General features: G+C 29.6%; 1 protein-coding gene across 16 annotated transcripts in view; it reads left to right on the top strand.

Moving 5' to 3' along the window:
* The window catches only part of Itpr (Inositol 1,4,5,-trisphosphate receptor), a 178,033-nt gene that overhangs the window by 45,300 nt on the left and 118,032 nt on the right, over positions 1-14,701 (top strand). For all 16 annotated transcript variants that reach the window (XM_069838497.1, XM_069838494.1, XM_069838491.1 and 13 more), the window contains 4 exons: positions 584-692; positions 2,709-2,884; positions 7,529-7,684; positions 10,252-10,402. In XM_069838497.1, coding sequence (XP_069694598.1) covers positions 584-692; positions 2,709-2,884; positions 7,529-7,684; positions 10,252-10,402 — 592 coding nt within the window. The remainder of the gene's footprint in view (positions 1-583; positions 693-2,708; positions 2,885-7,528; positions 7,685-10,251; positions 10,403-14,701) is intronic.

Here is a 14,701-nt window from a genome sequence, read left to right as displayed (position 1 = left end):
CTCGACTTTAGTAGCCACACATATGCATTGAAATTGGATATTACGGCATTTAAATACCATATCGCAGAAGTATCTAAAAGAATGCTATTAGAAGAGAAGTAAGGGAATTGTTCGAAAATTTTTGTATATTTCAGAATTTCATGAACTATAAATAAATCACCGAATATGTATGCAAATGAATGTAAAAAAATAATAATAATATAATTATTCTGCTGGAGTTAAGGCCATCAGGGCTTCTCTTTCACACAACCAGGAATATGTAGCTTCACATACATCTTTGGACAGCAGCAAAGAAACTAATCAGTAACATTCAATTGCATAAAAATGTAGACACAAAACAAGAACATTTACACATACAGTAATACAAAACAGAAAAAGAGAAACGTTAAAAAGGTTAAATCTGTATACAATTAAACAAAGCTTAAGATCTATATTAATATTAATAATCTAAATAACTAAACGAGGTATATCATATGATAAAGGCGATAAGTGTGTTATATGATAATGTATATGACAATTGAGAAATCCAAGTGTAATCACTGCAGTGAAATTGCATTAGAGATGATTTTTGATTATGTACCAGGATGATGAAGGCGCAGGTAGAAGAAATTGAAGAGGAATTGGATGGAGGGGATTCTATGATCACCATTGTTGAGGAAGACGAAGTTTTGCTTGTCTGGAATAACAAAGAGGTATGACACAGATGATTTAAATTCTTCTACTTCTTTCTCATCATCGTCATTTCCATCATCTCAGCCTCCTTCTGTCCTTCATTTTCATAATCTATATTTCCACCACCGCCACCGCCCCCGCCCCCGCCCCCGTCATTCATTGTTCTGCCCAAGGGCAGGTCTTTCACTGCAAACCCAGCTTCCTTCAGTCTTACCTATTTTCTGCCTTCCTCTTTGTTTCATCATATGATCCATATATCTTAATGTCGTCTATGATCTGATATCCTCTTCTACCTCGAACTGTACCCCGAATAATAATAATAATAATAATAATAATAATAATAATAATAATAATAATAAATGTAATAACATTATAGGTCAAGCTAGATGAGATTAAACTTTCATTTATTGTTGAGAGCTGCACACTACTGTGTTGTGAGTTTCGCTAGGTGTGCTACGAAACTTTGAATACTTTTTTGGTAAAAATAATTATAATAATTTTACTCAATACCAGTTTTCAAAAATAGAATATGATGCTTTTATTTAAAGAATCCAAACTATGAATTTTTATGCAACATAAAATCAGCTTTAATTAGCTTAAACGCGAAAATATGCCACAATGATATAAATATCATGACATGTTATGCATTTATAAAAAAAATATATGCAAATATATGCAACATAAAATTTGGTTTGATAAGCTTAAATGCTGATTATTCGTGAAGATAATTAATCAGCAATTAATTACAGCCAATGGAAAAATATATACAAATGCATGAACTTACTGGCCATATTCACAAGTCAATGCCAATGATTTGGAGAGAACACAGGGATCATATTACTGACTCTTACAAAGCTAAGTCGTTTTCTCTTCAAAATCAAAATATGTTAGATTTATTCATATATTCTCTATGCTATAAGACCTGTACGACATTATTGTTGCCGACCATTTCCTATGCCATTGAAATATAGATCTTACATGATGAAATCTCACACTTATTTTCTAATACTGATTCTGTAATCTGAAGACGCAACATGTAGAATTGGTGATCCTGATGTCCAGCTACCATTACTTGAACCTCGTTTGTTTTCTCAAGTTGAACTTCTTTTTATGTAACAAAAATTTATGTGAACTGTTAAGCTCTTTGTTACAAGGTCGGAATTTGCTTGCAGCCGATGTTGAAGTAAGAGCATACAGAAAATGTTAACATTCTTTGCTTCCATTAAAAAAAAAAAAAACACTAGTATATTGTAATAATGTTAGTGGACTAATGGAACAACCAAGTGATCATTATTTCAACCTTCTAGAATGACATCTTTTCATTGATTCATTGAAGTAAATTTTGAGGGCAGTGTTGCTTCACAATGGTAACTTGTACCCTTCTGTGACTATTGCTCATTGTTGGTGGTATAAAAAACATACGAGAATATGAATTTACTTTCAAAAACTGTTAAACTACGAAAACTGTAAGTGGAAAATCTGCGTAGACTTTGAAGTAATAGGATTACTACTAGGAATGCAGAGTGGTTTCACCAAATTTTGCTTATTTTTATGACTGACACAGTTGATCTATGGAGAAACATTGTGATATGCTTCAGTACCTGCAAGATATGCTTCGGTACCAGGGGAAATGAGTGTCAAATATGAAACGTTTAAAAAGACAAAATTTTGCTACAACTTCACATTAAGTTAGGCTTAATGAAAAACTTTGTAAATGCTTTAAACTGCCATTTCCAACACTTGAAAAAAAAATTTCCAATATTAAGTGAATCTAAATTGAAATAAGGTATTTTTAGTGTCCCAAAAGTTGTGAAATAATGCAAAACAGATTGTTTGAAGATCTGCTATTGGACAGTGAGAAAGCAGCATGGGTGGGATTGAAGACTGTGTGCAGTAATTTTCTATGAAATGTAAGGGCTGCAAACTACATACAGTGATGGAGAATATTTGTACTCCGGATTCCAGTCATTATTGTTTTTAGAATGTGACCATTATAGTGTATTTATATATTAGTCTCATGATCAATTATTCTGCAGGAAAATATGTCTCTCAGTGAACTGTCAAGAGGAGCCAGAATTGGAAATCGAAAGGATCAAGCCATACTGGATTATTACAGACATCAACTGAACCTCTTCTCCAATATGTGCCTTAATAGGCAGTACCTAGCTCTAAACAATTTGTCTCCACAAATGGATATTGATCTTATTCTCAAGTAAGTATGCAATTATAACATTCCTTTCACATTTTTGGGATCAGTTATGGCTTCGAATCCTGCTTGGGTTAATTATTTGGCAACACTATGACAATAAAGAAACTGGCCACCCTACCCCATTATCTCTTGGCTTAGGTGCCTCATGAGTGTTGCCTTATTGGTGTCACTTGTGAGGTTCAAACGTGACTCTGGACAGTTTACTAAACAACGACAATCTCTAAACACAATTTTGCTATAATCAGTTCCACCTTTGCTACATAACATCTCAGCTGGTAATACAGCATCAGTAAACAACTGATTTTAAACAGTTAAAAAAAAAATGGCCTGCCAGATTTTTCTAAAAATAGGCCGCCTAATTGTTCTAAATTCCAGATTCAATGTATTGCACATGCTCAGTACTCCAAAGCAATGGTACATACGAGATTGCTTTGGCAGTTATTGCAATTAATTTTACATCAGTTGTCATAACCCAAAAGGCATTTGAAAAGATGCAACGAAAACTGATTTATTCTTAATAGTTGATGAATACTTATAAATCTGAGCCATTCAATGAAGACGGAAACAGTAACCAGCTGTGAGGCTGTTGTTCAACTGCAGAGGTGGTTTTGGGTCCAAGGAATATGCACCAACGCTCTGGAGTGATCGAGGCTCTGAAATAAACTACAAGGGTTAGTCTGGTTTTTTTTTTTTTTGCCACTACTGTACATATTGCAAACAACGACTTTTCCCTCTAACATTAAAGTCGTAAAGCAAGCTGCAATTTATCAGGGGCAACAAAACTTGAACTTGGGTAAAAATAAGATAAATTATTATTTACTAATGTGATATATGTGAACTTTCACATTTTAATCACTAATCCCAATAAATTGGCAATACTTAGATCTGTATGAGACTTTAGACTTTCATGATGACTGTGATCAGAATTAAGCTTTTGTATGTTCCACTGTGTTCTGGAACTTGACATTTCAAATTCCAGAAAATTATGGAATATCCAAAGCCTAAATCTGATTGGCAGTATTTATTTTCGTATTGCTTACATAATGACAACTCGGTATTTTTTTTATATATTTTTCAATTGGGTAATTGGAAATAATTTATACGAACATACATGCTGTTGATGATGATGATGATTATGATGGTGATAACGGTGATTATAATTTTCTTTTTTTTTTGCTTTCCTTCAAGTATTAGATTCTATGGCCTGTTATGATTTCATGGTTGAATAAAAGTATAGTAAAACTTCATTTATACATTTCACACTTAAACTTGCATGTTTTGTTATGAACTTAAGCAAAATTCCTATATTTTCTGTGTTAATTTATTTTAGTTACACATTTTCCTTTTATACTTTTTTTTTACACTCATATGATCGTATTTGAAACCCGAGAGGCACAAAGTTTCATTTATATGTTCTAATTCAATTTTGTTCCAAATTAGGTTTGCTATGAAAATGTAAGAAAACGAAAATACCATATTTATTCCAACATGATGATGGTGATGGTGATAATGGTGATTATAATTTTCTTTTTTTTTCTTTCCTTCAAGTATTAGATTCTATGGCATGTTATGATTTCACGGTTGAATAAAAGTATAGTAAAACTTCATTTATACATTTCACACTTAAACTTGCATGTTTTGTTATGAACTTAAGCAAAATTCCTATATTTTCTGTGTTAATTTATTTTATTTACACATTTTCCTTTTATACTTTTTTTTTTACACTCATATGATCGTATTTGAAACCCGAGAGGCACAAAGTTTCATTTATATGTTCTAATTCAATTTTGTTCCAAATTAGGTTTGCTATGAAAATGTAAGAAAACGAAAATACCATATTTATTCCAACATGATGATGGTGATGGTGATAATGGTGATTATAATTTTCTTTTTTTTTCTTTCCTTCAAGTATTAGATTCTATGGCATGTTATGATTTCACGGTTGAATAAAAGTATAGTAAAACTTCATTTATACATTTCACACTTAAACTTGCATGCTTTTTTATGAACTTTAGCAAAATTCCTATATTTTCTGTGTTAATTTATTTTAGTTACACATTTTCCATTTATACTTTTTTTTACACTCATATGATCGTATTTTAAATCCGAGAGACACAAAGCTTCATTTATACGTTCTAATTAAATTTTGTTCCAAATTAGGTTTGCTATGAAAATATAAGAAAACGAAAATACCATATTTATTCCAATATACTACGCGCACCAATTTTTTATCCTAAAATCCAGAAAAAAAAAAATATACTGATGAATATAATATGCACCTGTACTAAAGTTTTTGAAGACAGGCTATAAAGGCACTCCCTTAACTCTAGCTATACATCACATTCATCCTCATTTGGCATGCCTCGCAGCTGTGCCTATGTACGCATGTCTTTCTGAACAATAAGGTTGTCCAGAGAAGGGTTGGTAGCCCCTTTCTCAACTCCCTGCAATCGAGGAGGACCAGTGTGTTTTCTTTTGAGATTGTATCCATAGTCCCAAATTTTAAGTATGAGGATCTCGCAATTCCAAACTTGCAAGACTTACACATTAAGCATCCCACTGGATTCATGATGAGGACATGATTGCTTGAGACCTGGTAGGAATTACATGGTATTTTTCGACTTTTGATAGTATACACATGCCAGCAATTTTATTTATGCACACTCTAGAACACAAATTATCTCAGATGTTCGCAGTTCGTGTTTCAGCTTAGCAACTCTAAGCTTTCTGTCATCACACTGTAACAAGTATGCCTTGGAACCATCTATGTCCCACTGAACTGCAGTTTTTATCAGATTGCTTTCATTTAAAACATGAATAAATACAGTTTCAAAAAGATTTTGTGTCGAATAGTTTCCATTGCTAGTGAAATACAGCGCCATAATATTTAGAAGGTTGGGTGATAGGGCTGTTACTTGATCTACTTCTTGAATTTTGAATTTCATAGTAATTCCATCCCCTTCTTTACTGTTGTCACGCCAGGAGAAGGCGGCTGAATTACTTAGACGGGGCGGAGGGGAAACAGTCGCGCATGCGCACCGCGCTGTTCACTGCAATATTCCTGTTTCACAAACATCTACTGCACGTGTCTATGAGTCTTTGCGACTTTGTGATAATAATAGTGGGGTTTTTACTGTAGTGTTTTATTAGTTTCAACAAGACAATTGTTTTCAGTATACCACAGATCTTGTATTGCTTTAGTTATCCTTTGCTTTTCGTGTTAATAGTGTTGATAATAATATAGTTAATAGAATTTATGTTATTGTATACTGTTATTTAGGTTTATAGCAGTTTTTTGTTTATTGTAAATATGTCGACAAAGAGGAAACAAGGATTGACAATCTATAGCGAAGAAAGGAATATTATTAGAAGTGCAAAATAATTCTGTGATGAAGAAAAACAACAACAGTGCCTTTGCATTCCTCTTACGAAACCTACAGCAAAGGTAGAAAAGTACTCTAATCTATCCACAAAAACAATACAGCGTATAAGGAATGAAATGAAAGACTGCACAGAAGAAAGTGCGTTGTCGACACCTGAGGGAGAAAAAAAATGTAAACGTCCAGACTACCGAAACGCAAATGTAGATGACTTCGACGGGAGATTGACAAAAAAGATATAATTGAGAATTTTTATTTGAAAAAGAAAGAGGGCCACCGGCGTAGCTCAGGAGGTAGCGCGTTTGCCTGCTGATCTGCAGTTGTGCTCGGGATTGAGTTCGATTCCCGTTTGCGCTGACTACCTGGTTGGGTTTTTTCCGAGGTTTTGCCAAGCGGAAGGCGAATGTCAGGTAATCTATGGCGAATCCTTGGTTTCATTTCGCCAAATACCATCTCGCCATCTTCAATTCAATCGACACTGAAGAAGCTAGTAGTTATTACAGTGTCGTTAAATAACAAGTAAAAAAATAGTACCAAGCTGCAACAAACGTCTACCCTTTTACAAGAGAAAATTGATTTGAAATGAAAGACAACATTAAGACAAATACTGAAGAAAAAGGATTTCAGGTGGAAGAAGTGTGCAGCAAAAAAAATTGAGGAAAACACTGTAAATTAGAATACGTGAAGTTATCTACAGCAAATAAGAAAACTTAGGAAAGTGGAAAAACCGATTTTGTATCTGGACGAAATGCGGATAGATAGGCCTACCAATTTAACATTTCCCAAGTTCTGGCACGATAAAAATGTTACGGGAGTTTTGACTACCGTAAATGTGTCCAGAACACTCATTGTTGTTCATCAGGATGGGGGCGGTGGGGCTAATGGCTTTGTTGAGAGATTCGAATTAATATACACGGCTGGAACATAAACAGACGATTATCATGGACAGATCATACTCCAGAAATTTTGAAAAATGTGATAATGATAGTCATAGCGACAGCACCGAAGATGCGGAATCTTTTATGTCTGACTCCGTTCCCGTGTAGCCAAGTAAGTGGACGAAGTTTTCAGGTCAGAGTGTAGCGTAAAGTTCCCCCGTCCTGCCTATCTACTCCCCGCGCCAACTCGTAGCGCGAAGACAGTAGATTTCACTTCTGATACGTTGATCTCTGTGCTGCCAAACTCCTCTTGAAAAATGCATTGTCACTTCCCATTTAGAGAAATAATTTGCTTCAGGTAGACCTGTAGTGATTTAATTTACTTTCAGGTGCATGGCAGATGAAACTGTTCCATATGAACTAAGAGCTTCATTCTGCAAATTAATGCTTCATCTACATGTGGACCGAGACCCTCAAGAACAAGTAACACCAGTGAAATATGCAAGATTGTGGTCAGAAATTCCACCCAAAATGTCCATCCAAGTGTAAGTTTGTATACAGTGAGTGAGTTGCTTAGAAGCTGGGTAACCTCATTATTGTGTTACATTATCACCATTAAATCGAGAAAAATTCGTTCCGGCACTGGGAATCGAACCCGGGACCTCTCAGCTCTGCGCGCTGAGGGCTCTTTCCAACCGAGCTATGCCGGGACAGTTGGAAAGAGCCCTCAGCATGCAGAACTGAGAGGTCCCGGACTCGATTCCCGGTGCCGGGACGAATTTTTCTCGATTTAATGGTGATAATACATATTGACTACTTCATAGTAGTCGTGTTAATATTCAATGAGGATGGCGAGACCTCATATAATGAATATTTGATGTATTGTGTTACATTTTAAGATATTTCTTGGTTAGTGGATTGGTTGGTTGTGATTAGTACCTGGATAATTTCATTTATTCCGTTAACCATATTTAGTGCTAGCTTCATTAATGGGAGAAGATGTACAATTTTGTAAGAGGAGAAGTTATTGAAATTTGAAATTCTTTTCCTAATTGATGTACAATTATAATTTTTGTATGTAGAAATATTGCTGTAACAATTTAAATTCAATTTTAGTTTCTGTAGCTTAGTTTTGGTTTGCTACGATAGTTTACATTTCTTTAAATTCATTTTGATTTCCTTACAAATTTTCTGATTCTTAGAATACACAGGGTATCTCAGGAGGAATATAAAATATTTCAGAATAATGTAGTTTGAGTTAATCTAGAATGATTTAACCTTATATGCCTATGTCCGAAATGTAACAGGTTGGAAGTTATTGATGGACAAACTTCCAGATGGAGAGAGGCATTACAGACGTATTCCTACGTCTATTGTGTTTGGCATACTGCAGGGGTCTATATTGGGTCTAGTACTGTTTCTCCTTTATACTAATGACCTTCCAAGATATCTAAGAGTTTATGTTTTATGTATGCATGAGGACGATACCTTGGTTGTAATTAAAGGTGACAATGAACAGGACATAGAAAAGAAAAGCATTGAGGTTACAAAAGACTTAAAACATTGGTTTAATAATAATTTGCTTTATTTGAATTACTAATAAAACTAGGTTTATCCACTTTCATAATTTTCAAAAAATAAATTTGGAAGATATCATTATTCATGTTTTTCATTAAATTCAACAAAGTTTTTGGGACTTGGTTTTGATGAGTGGCTAACTTGGAAACCTCATTGCACGAACATAATTTCAAAATTATTTAGCATATGTTATCAAATTAAGCTTATGAGGTCTATAATTAATTATGATATTTTGTTAATATTTTATTTTGTCCAGATTGAATCTCAGCTATTATACAGAATTTGTTTTTGGGGTCAGGAGCAATGCTGAGCGACATTTTTATTGCTCAGAAGCGTGTTGGTAAATCCATTGTAGGTGTCGATAATCGTGAGTCATGTAAAAGATATTTTTTTGCAGTATTAACAGTTTATGATGCGTTATATATATTAAAAATGTTAGAATTAATTCATCTAAATGTTTAAGAATTTGATGAAAATTGTACTCTTCACAAATATGTCACTTGTATTAAAAATTATTCATTATCATACATAATGCAGATAATAACTCAGATTTGGTTTCATGTTTGTTCTTAAAATATGCAATGCCTTGGATGCTAAAATTAAAACTGACAAATATGAAACGTTATCATGTCTCTGTATGCTTATAGCATTAAAGAAGCATGAGTAAGTGTCTCTTATAATTATTGATAAATATATGTTCAACTGTAATTTATATATGACCATGTCTGTGCATTTTTTAATGCTTCTGACAATAATGATGTCCGTCTGTCTGTCTGTCCGTCTGTCATAATATAATGCATCTCAGGAAAATGAAAATAGACCTAATCTGGGTCAAGCTGTATAGAGACAAATTAATTTGACTGTACATATGATGATATACAACAAACCAACTTTATAGCTTTAATAATATTACATATTATTCACCTTTGTTGTAGTTGCTATTTTCACTGTTCATTCATACTTGAAATCAAACAGCCCCTTTTGCAAGGATTGTCAGCCAGAAGTGGCAGTAAACACTTTAAATGTCTTGCCACAGGCAAGGAATAACAATGTGTGTAATAAAGATGGTTTGGTCGAGTTGTTTCTAACATTATATAACAAAATTTAAATTATGTACTAACTGGCAAGTGAACTTCCAACGCGGAAAAATGTGCAACAACAGTGCTATGACATCATCATATCGTAATATAAACAGACACCTGGTCGACTACAGCACCCTGACCTGCAAGGCCAAGTTGGCAGTTCGCCTTGCCGGGTAATAAAACATGAATACACACTACTGGGAAAATGGGTTGGGAGATAAAAATAGTTCAAGGTATGAATTCTTTAAAATGGAATATTAAAATTAGGATTTTAAGTAAAATTAATTACCTACTCTTAAAATTGGTCACCACAAAATATGGGATTCTAGACTATTAAATTTATCTTTTGGTACATGTTGAAATTTACATTGTATCTGTTTGTATATTTATGTGAGTGTAGTTAATTATTAAGTCAATGCATCTGTCAGCTTCATTACTGATGTACTACGCAGGTATGATAAAAACAAAACACCTGATCACAATAAAGAAGCAGTGAGAGCAAGATTCAGCTCAACAATCCTCTTTGTTGAGGATTACTTGTGCAATGTTGTTGCCGAAATGTGGGGTTTTGCTGATCAGGATCAGAACAAACTTACTTATGAGGTATGTAATACAACTAATTTCCTCATTTAATTGTTACGAAAATCTGACTAACTACAGAATGGATGAATACAGTTTCGAACCAAAGTAGAAATAAAGGATTTTTCTCTTTGGCATAGATCCAGGATGATTGTGGGCATAGGCAAAGATTGAACTGTTTTTATTTGGAGGGCACAATAGGACGATAAAATAAGCTAATGCATAAGCATACTAGCATATGAATGCATCCGCACGCATAAAAAAGGACAAATAGATTTTTTATATGGAGGAGAGGCCCGAAGACTTGACTACAGCCTGAGGCTTATTGTGTTTACCACTCCTTTCTGTGAAAAATATTTGTCACTTAATGGTTTCACTCTTGTATGAATACAGCATGCTGTACCGTGAATTGAACTCAGGCTACGGTAATGATCATAATGGTATTTTAATAAATGATGGTTAAATGAGTCTAAGGTCCAATGCCGAAAGTTACCTAGCAATTCTGCTTCAGTTAGTTGAGAGAAAACCTCGGTAAAGGCCCCAATCAGGTAACTACATGTTACAAAATTAGGCATGACTGCTTAAGAGTTAAAGCACTGCATAGGAATCTTACTTGAATATGTTATTTCATATAACCACACTTAGATAATAATTAATAATGCATTTATAATATTTAAAAGTAATAAAAATCATATGAATATTTTAAAACCGTAGAAAACAAAGAAGTATCATTATTGTTGATATGAATATAACATTTCCATTTAATAATAGAAACAGAGAAGAGACAGATCATAACTTAGCCTACGTCCATCATTCATCCTAAGTTTTCAAATAACTGAAGCTAAATAATGTCCGCTTTTGCTAAATTGATATTGCTTAAAACAGTCTAACAGAGTTTTAGAATTAGACCTAATGTTACAGATTCCCACAGAACAACAAAACAGATGTACCATAATGAAAGAGAATATTACTTCCAGTTTAATTCATTTGTTTGAAACAAATTGCAGAGGCAAGAGGATACATGTCCACATGTATCTCTTTGCCACCAACACTTTCATACTATTTTGTAAGTAGTTTTCCTGCCATTCGTCAGAAAGCAACACAGATTGGGATTTCACTAAAATGTTATATGCTTCAGCTTACCCCCTTTTTTTTTTTTGGAAATGTCACTTGTACCCCTTTAGCCAAATTATGCTTACAAGAATGCACTCTAGAATTTTTTGGATAACTGTACCTCAAACACCAAATTTATAGCTCCTCTTCTGAGCTATCCACTTTTGTGGCGCTAGGCTCAGTAATTAGAGAGCTTTTTGTTTAATTGATGATGTAATTTTTAACTTAATTGCTATGATTAATGTAGAAAACTTATTTCTGTAGAGGCTACTTTACGTGTTTTATCCATCCTTTGAAGTGATAGATTAATTTATTTTGTAGTAGTCTTTCTTTTTCTAGGAACTTGTTATGCCTTTTTAGAAACAATGTAATTGTAATTGCGAGCAATCTAATATAACGATAGAGCTATCTAAATATTCAGTCTCTGTGTCTTTGAAGTCTTGATCTGCTGCTTTATTGCTGAGAGGCTCCACTGTTTGGAAATTTCCTGGTTCTGAATTTTAAAATTATAGAGGAATTTAGAATTTCATGTAAAATCAATCACTCTTTGCTTGTATCTTGAAAATCTTCTGTGACTTGCGTTAGTTGTAATCTGTGTGTGTGCGTGCGCACGCACATATTTATTTAGTTATTTATTTATTTGTGGTCATCAACTGTTTCATGTAATTGTGGCCCTCATATTTCCTTTTGTTGTAATAATAGCTTTAAACTTTGTGAAATTTATTACTTTACACATCTAAAATAATGAATTTTGGTGTTACAATGATGTATTGCACTGACTGCTTTGACATGTATTGAATATCTTGTGCCACTAGTTTTCTTGCTGACTGTTATAATCTCGCCATAATTTCTTATAATTTCTCTACTATTAGTACTGTCAGACAACAATAATTCTTGCTTCCATCTACGAAATATCTTGTTTGTTGTGTCTTATGATATCACAGTCTAGTATATACAGTCATGAAGCTCAATACTTACTAAATATGCATCCATAGATAGTTGCTAACCACCAGGATCGCTACTATCGCCTCATCACAGACCCTTTTCCTACCAGACGATAAAATGTATTGTACTTTCGATATCGTGTTCTTTTGAAAAAATTAACACCTTTCGTCCACTATTGAAATATGAAATACATAAGGTTTAAATAGGCTATCATTTTCGTAAAGTATATATTATATTTTATAAACTCACCTTCTTGGATCTTTCGGAAGAAGGATAACTCTGACCGCTTTTTCCTTTATTTATAGTGCTACAAACGTCTCCTTGTCCCATATTATTATTCAAATTATTGTATTTTAGCCATTTACAGTTATTACAATTGATAACGAACATTTCACAGTTTACACAACTTTTCACAACAATGCAAAATATGGTACAGTCAATGCCTTTTCGATCTAGATCAGGCCGTAATGTATGTTCGGGTTTTCTATTTCAGTGTATGGAGCTCAGTGAAATATTATAATAACTTTATTTATTTATTTATTTATTTATTTATTTATTTATTTATTTATTTATTTATTTATTTATTTATTTATTTATTTATTTATTTATTTATTTATTTATTTATTTATTTATTTATTTATTTATTTATTTATTTATTTATTTATTTATTTATTTATTTATTTATTTATTTATTTATTTATTTATTTATTTATTTATTTATTTATTTATTTATTTATTTATTTATTTATTTATTTATTTATTTATTTATTTATTTATTTATTTATTTATTTATTTATTTATTTATTTATTTATTTATTTATTTATTTATTTATTTATTTATTTATTTATTTATTTATTTATTTATTTATTTATTTATTTATTTATTTATTTATTTATTTATTTATTTATTTATTTATTTATTTATTTATTTATTTATTTATTTATTTATTTATTTATTTATTTATTTATTTATTTATTTATTTATTTATTTATTTATTTATTTATTTATTTATTTATTTATTTATTTATTTATTTATTTATTTATTTATTTATTTATTTATTTATTTATTTATTTATTTATTTATTTATTTATTTATTTATTTATTTATTTATTTATTTATTTATTTATTTATTTATTTATTTATTTATTTATTTATTTATTTATTTATTTATTTATTTATTTATTTATTTATTTATTTATTTATTTATTTATTTATTTATTTATTTATTTATTTATTTATTTATTTATTTATTTATTTATTTATTTATTTATTTATTTATTTATTTATTTATTTATTTATTTATTTATTTATTTATTTATTTATTTATTTATTTATTTATTTATTTATTTATTTATTTATTTATTTATTTATTTATTTATTTATTTATTTATTTATTTATTTATTTATTTATTTATTTATTTATTTATTTATTTATTTATTTATTTATTTATTTATTTATTTATTTATTTATTTATTTATTTATTTATTTATTTATTTATTTATTTATTTATTTATTTATTTATTTATTTATTTATTTATTTATTTATTTATTTATTTATTTATTTATTTATTTATTTATTTATTTATTTATTTATTTATTTATTTATTTATTTATTTATTTATTTATTTATTTATTTATTTATTTATTTATTTATTTATTTATTTATTTATTTATTTATTTATTTATTTATTTATTTATTTATTTATTTATTTATTTATTTATTTATTTATTTATTTATTTATTTATTTATTTATTTATTTATTTATTTATTTATTTATTTATTTATTTATTTATTTATTTATTTATTTATTTATTTATTTATTTATTTATTTATTTATTTATTTATTTATTTATTTATTTATTTATTTATTTATTTATTTATTTATTTATTTATTTATTTATTTATTTATTTATTTATTTATTTATTTATTTATTTATTTATTTATTTATTTATTTATTTATTTATTTATTTATTTATTTATTTATTTATTTATTTATTTATTTATTTATTTATTTATTTATTTATTTATTTATTTATTTATTTATTTATTTATTTATTTATTTATTTATTTATTTATTTATTTATTTATTTATTTATTTATTTATTTATTTATTTATTTATTTATTTATTTATTTATTTATTTATTTATTTATTTATTTATTTATTTATTTATTTATTTATTTATTTATTTATTTATTTATTTATTTATTTATTTATTTATTTATTTATTTATTTATTTATTTATTTATTTATTTATTTAT

This window comes from Periplaneta americana, chromosome 10 (genome assembly GCF_040183065.1).
Source record: "Periplaneta americana isolate PAMFEO1 chromosome 10, P.americana_PAMFEO1_priV1, whole genome shotgun sequence".
Taxonomy (NCBI): Eukaryota; Metazoa; Arthropoda; class Insecta; order Blattodea; family Blattidae; genus Periplaneta; species Periplaneta americana.
This window is presented reverse-complemented; position numbering and strand designations above follow the sequence as displayed.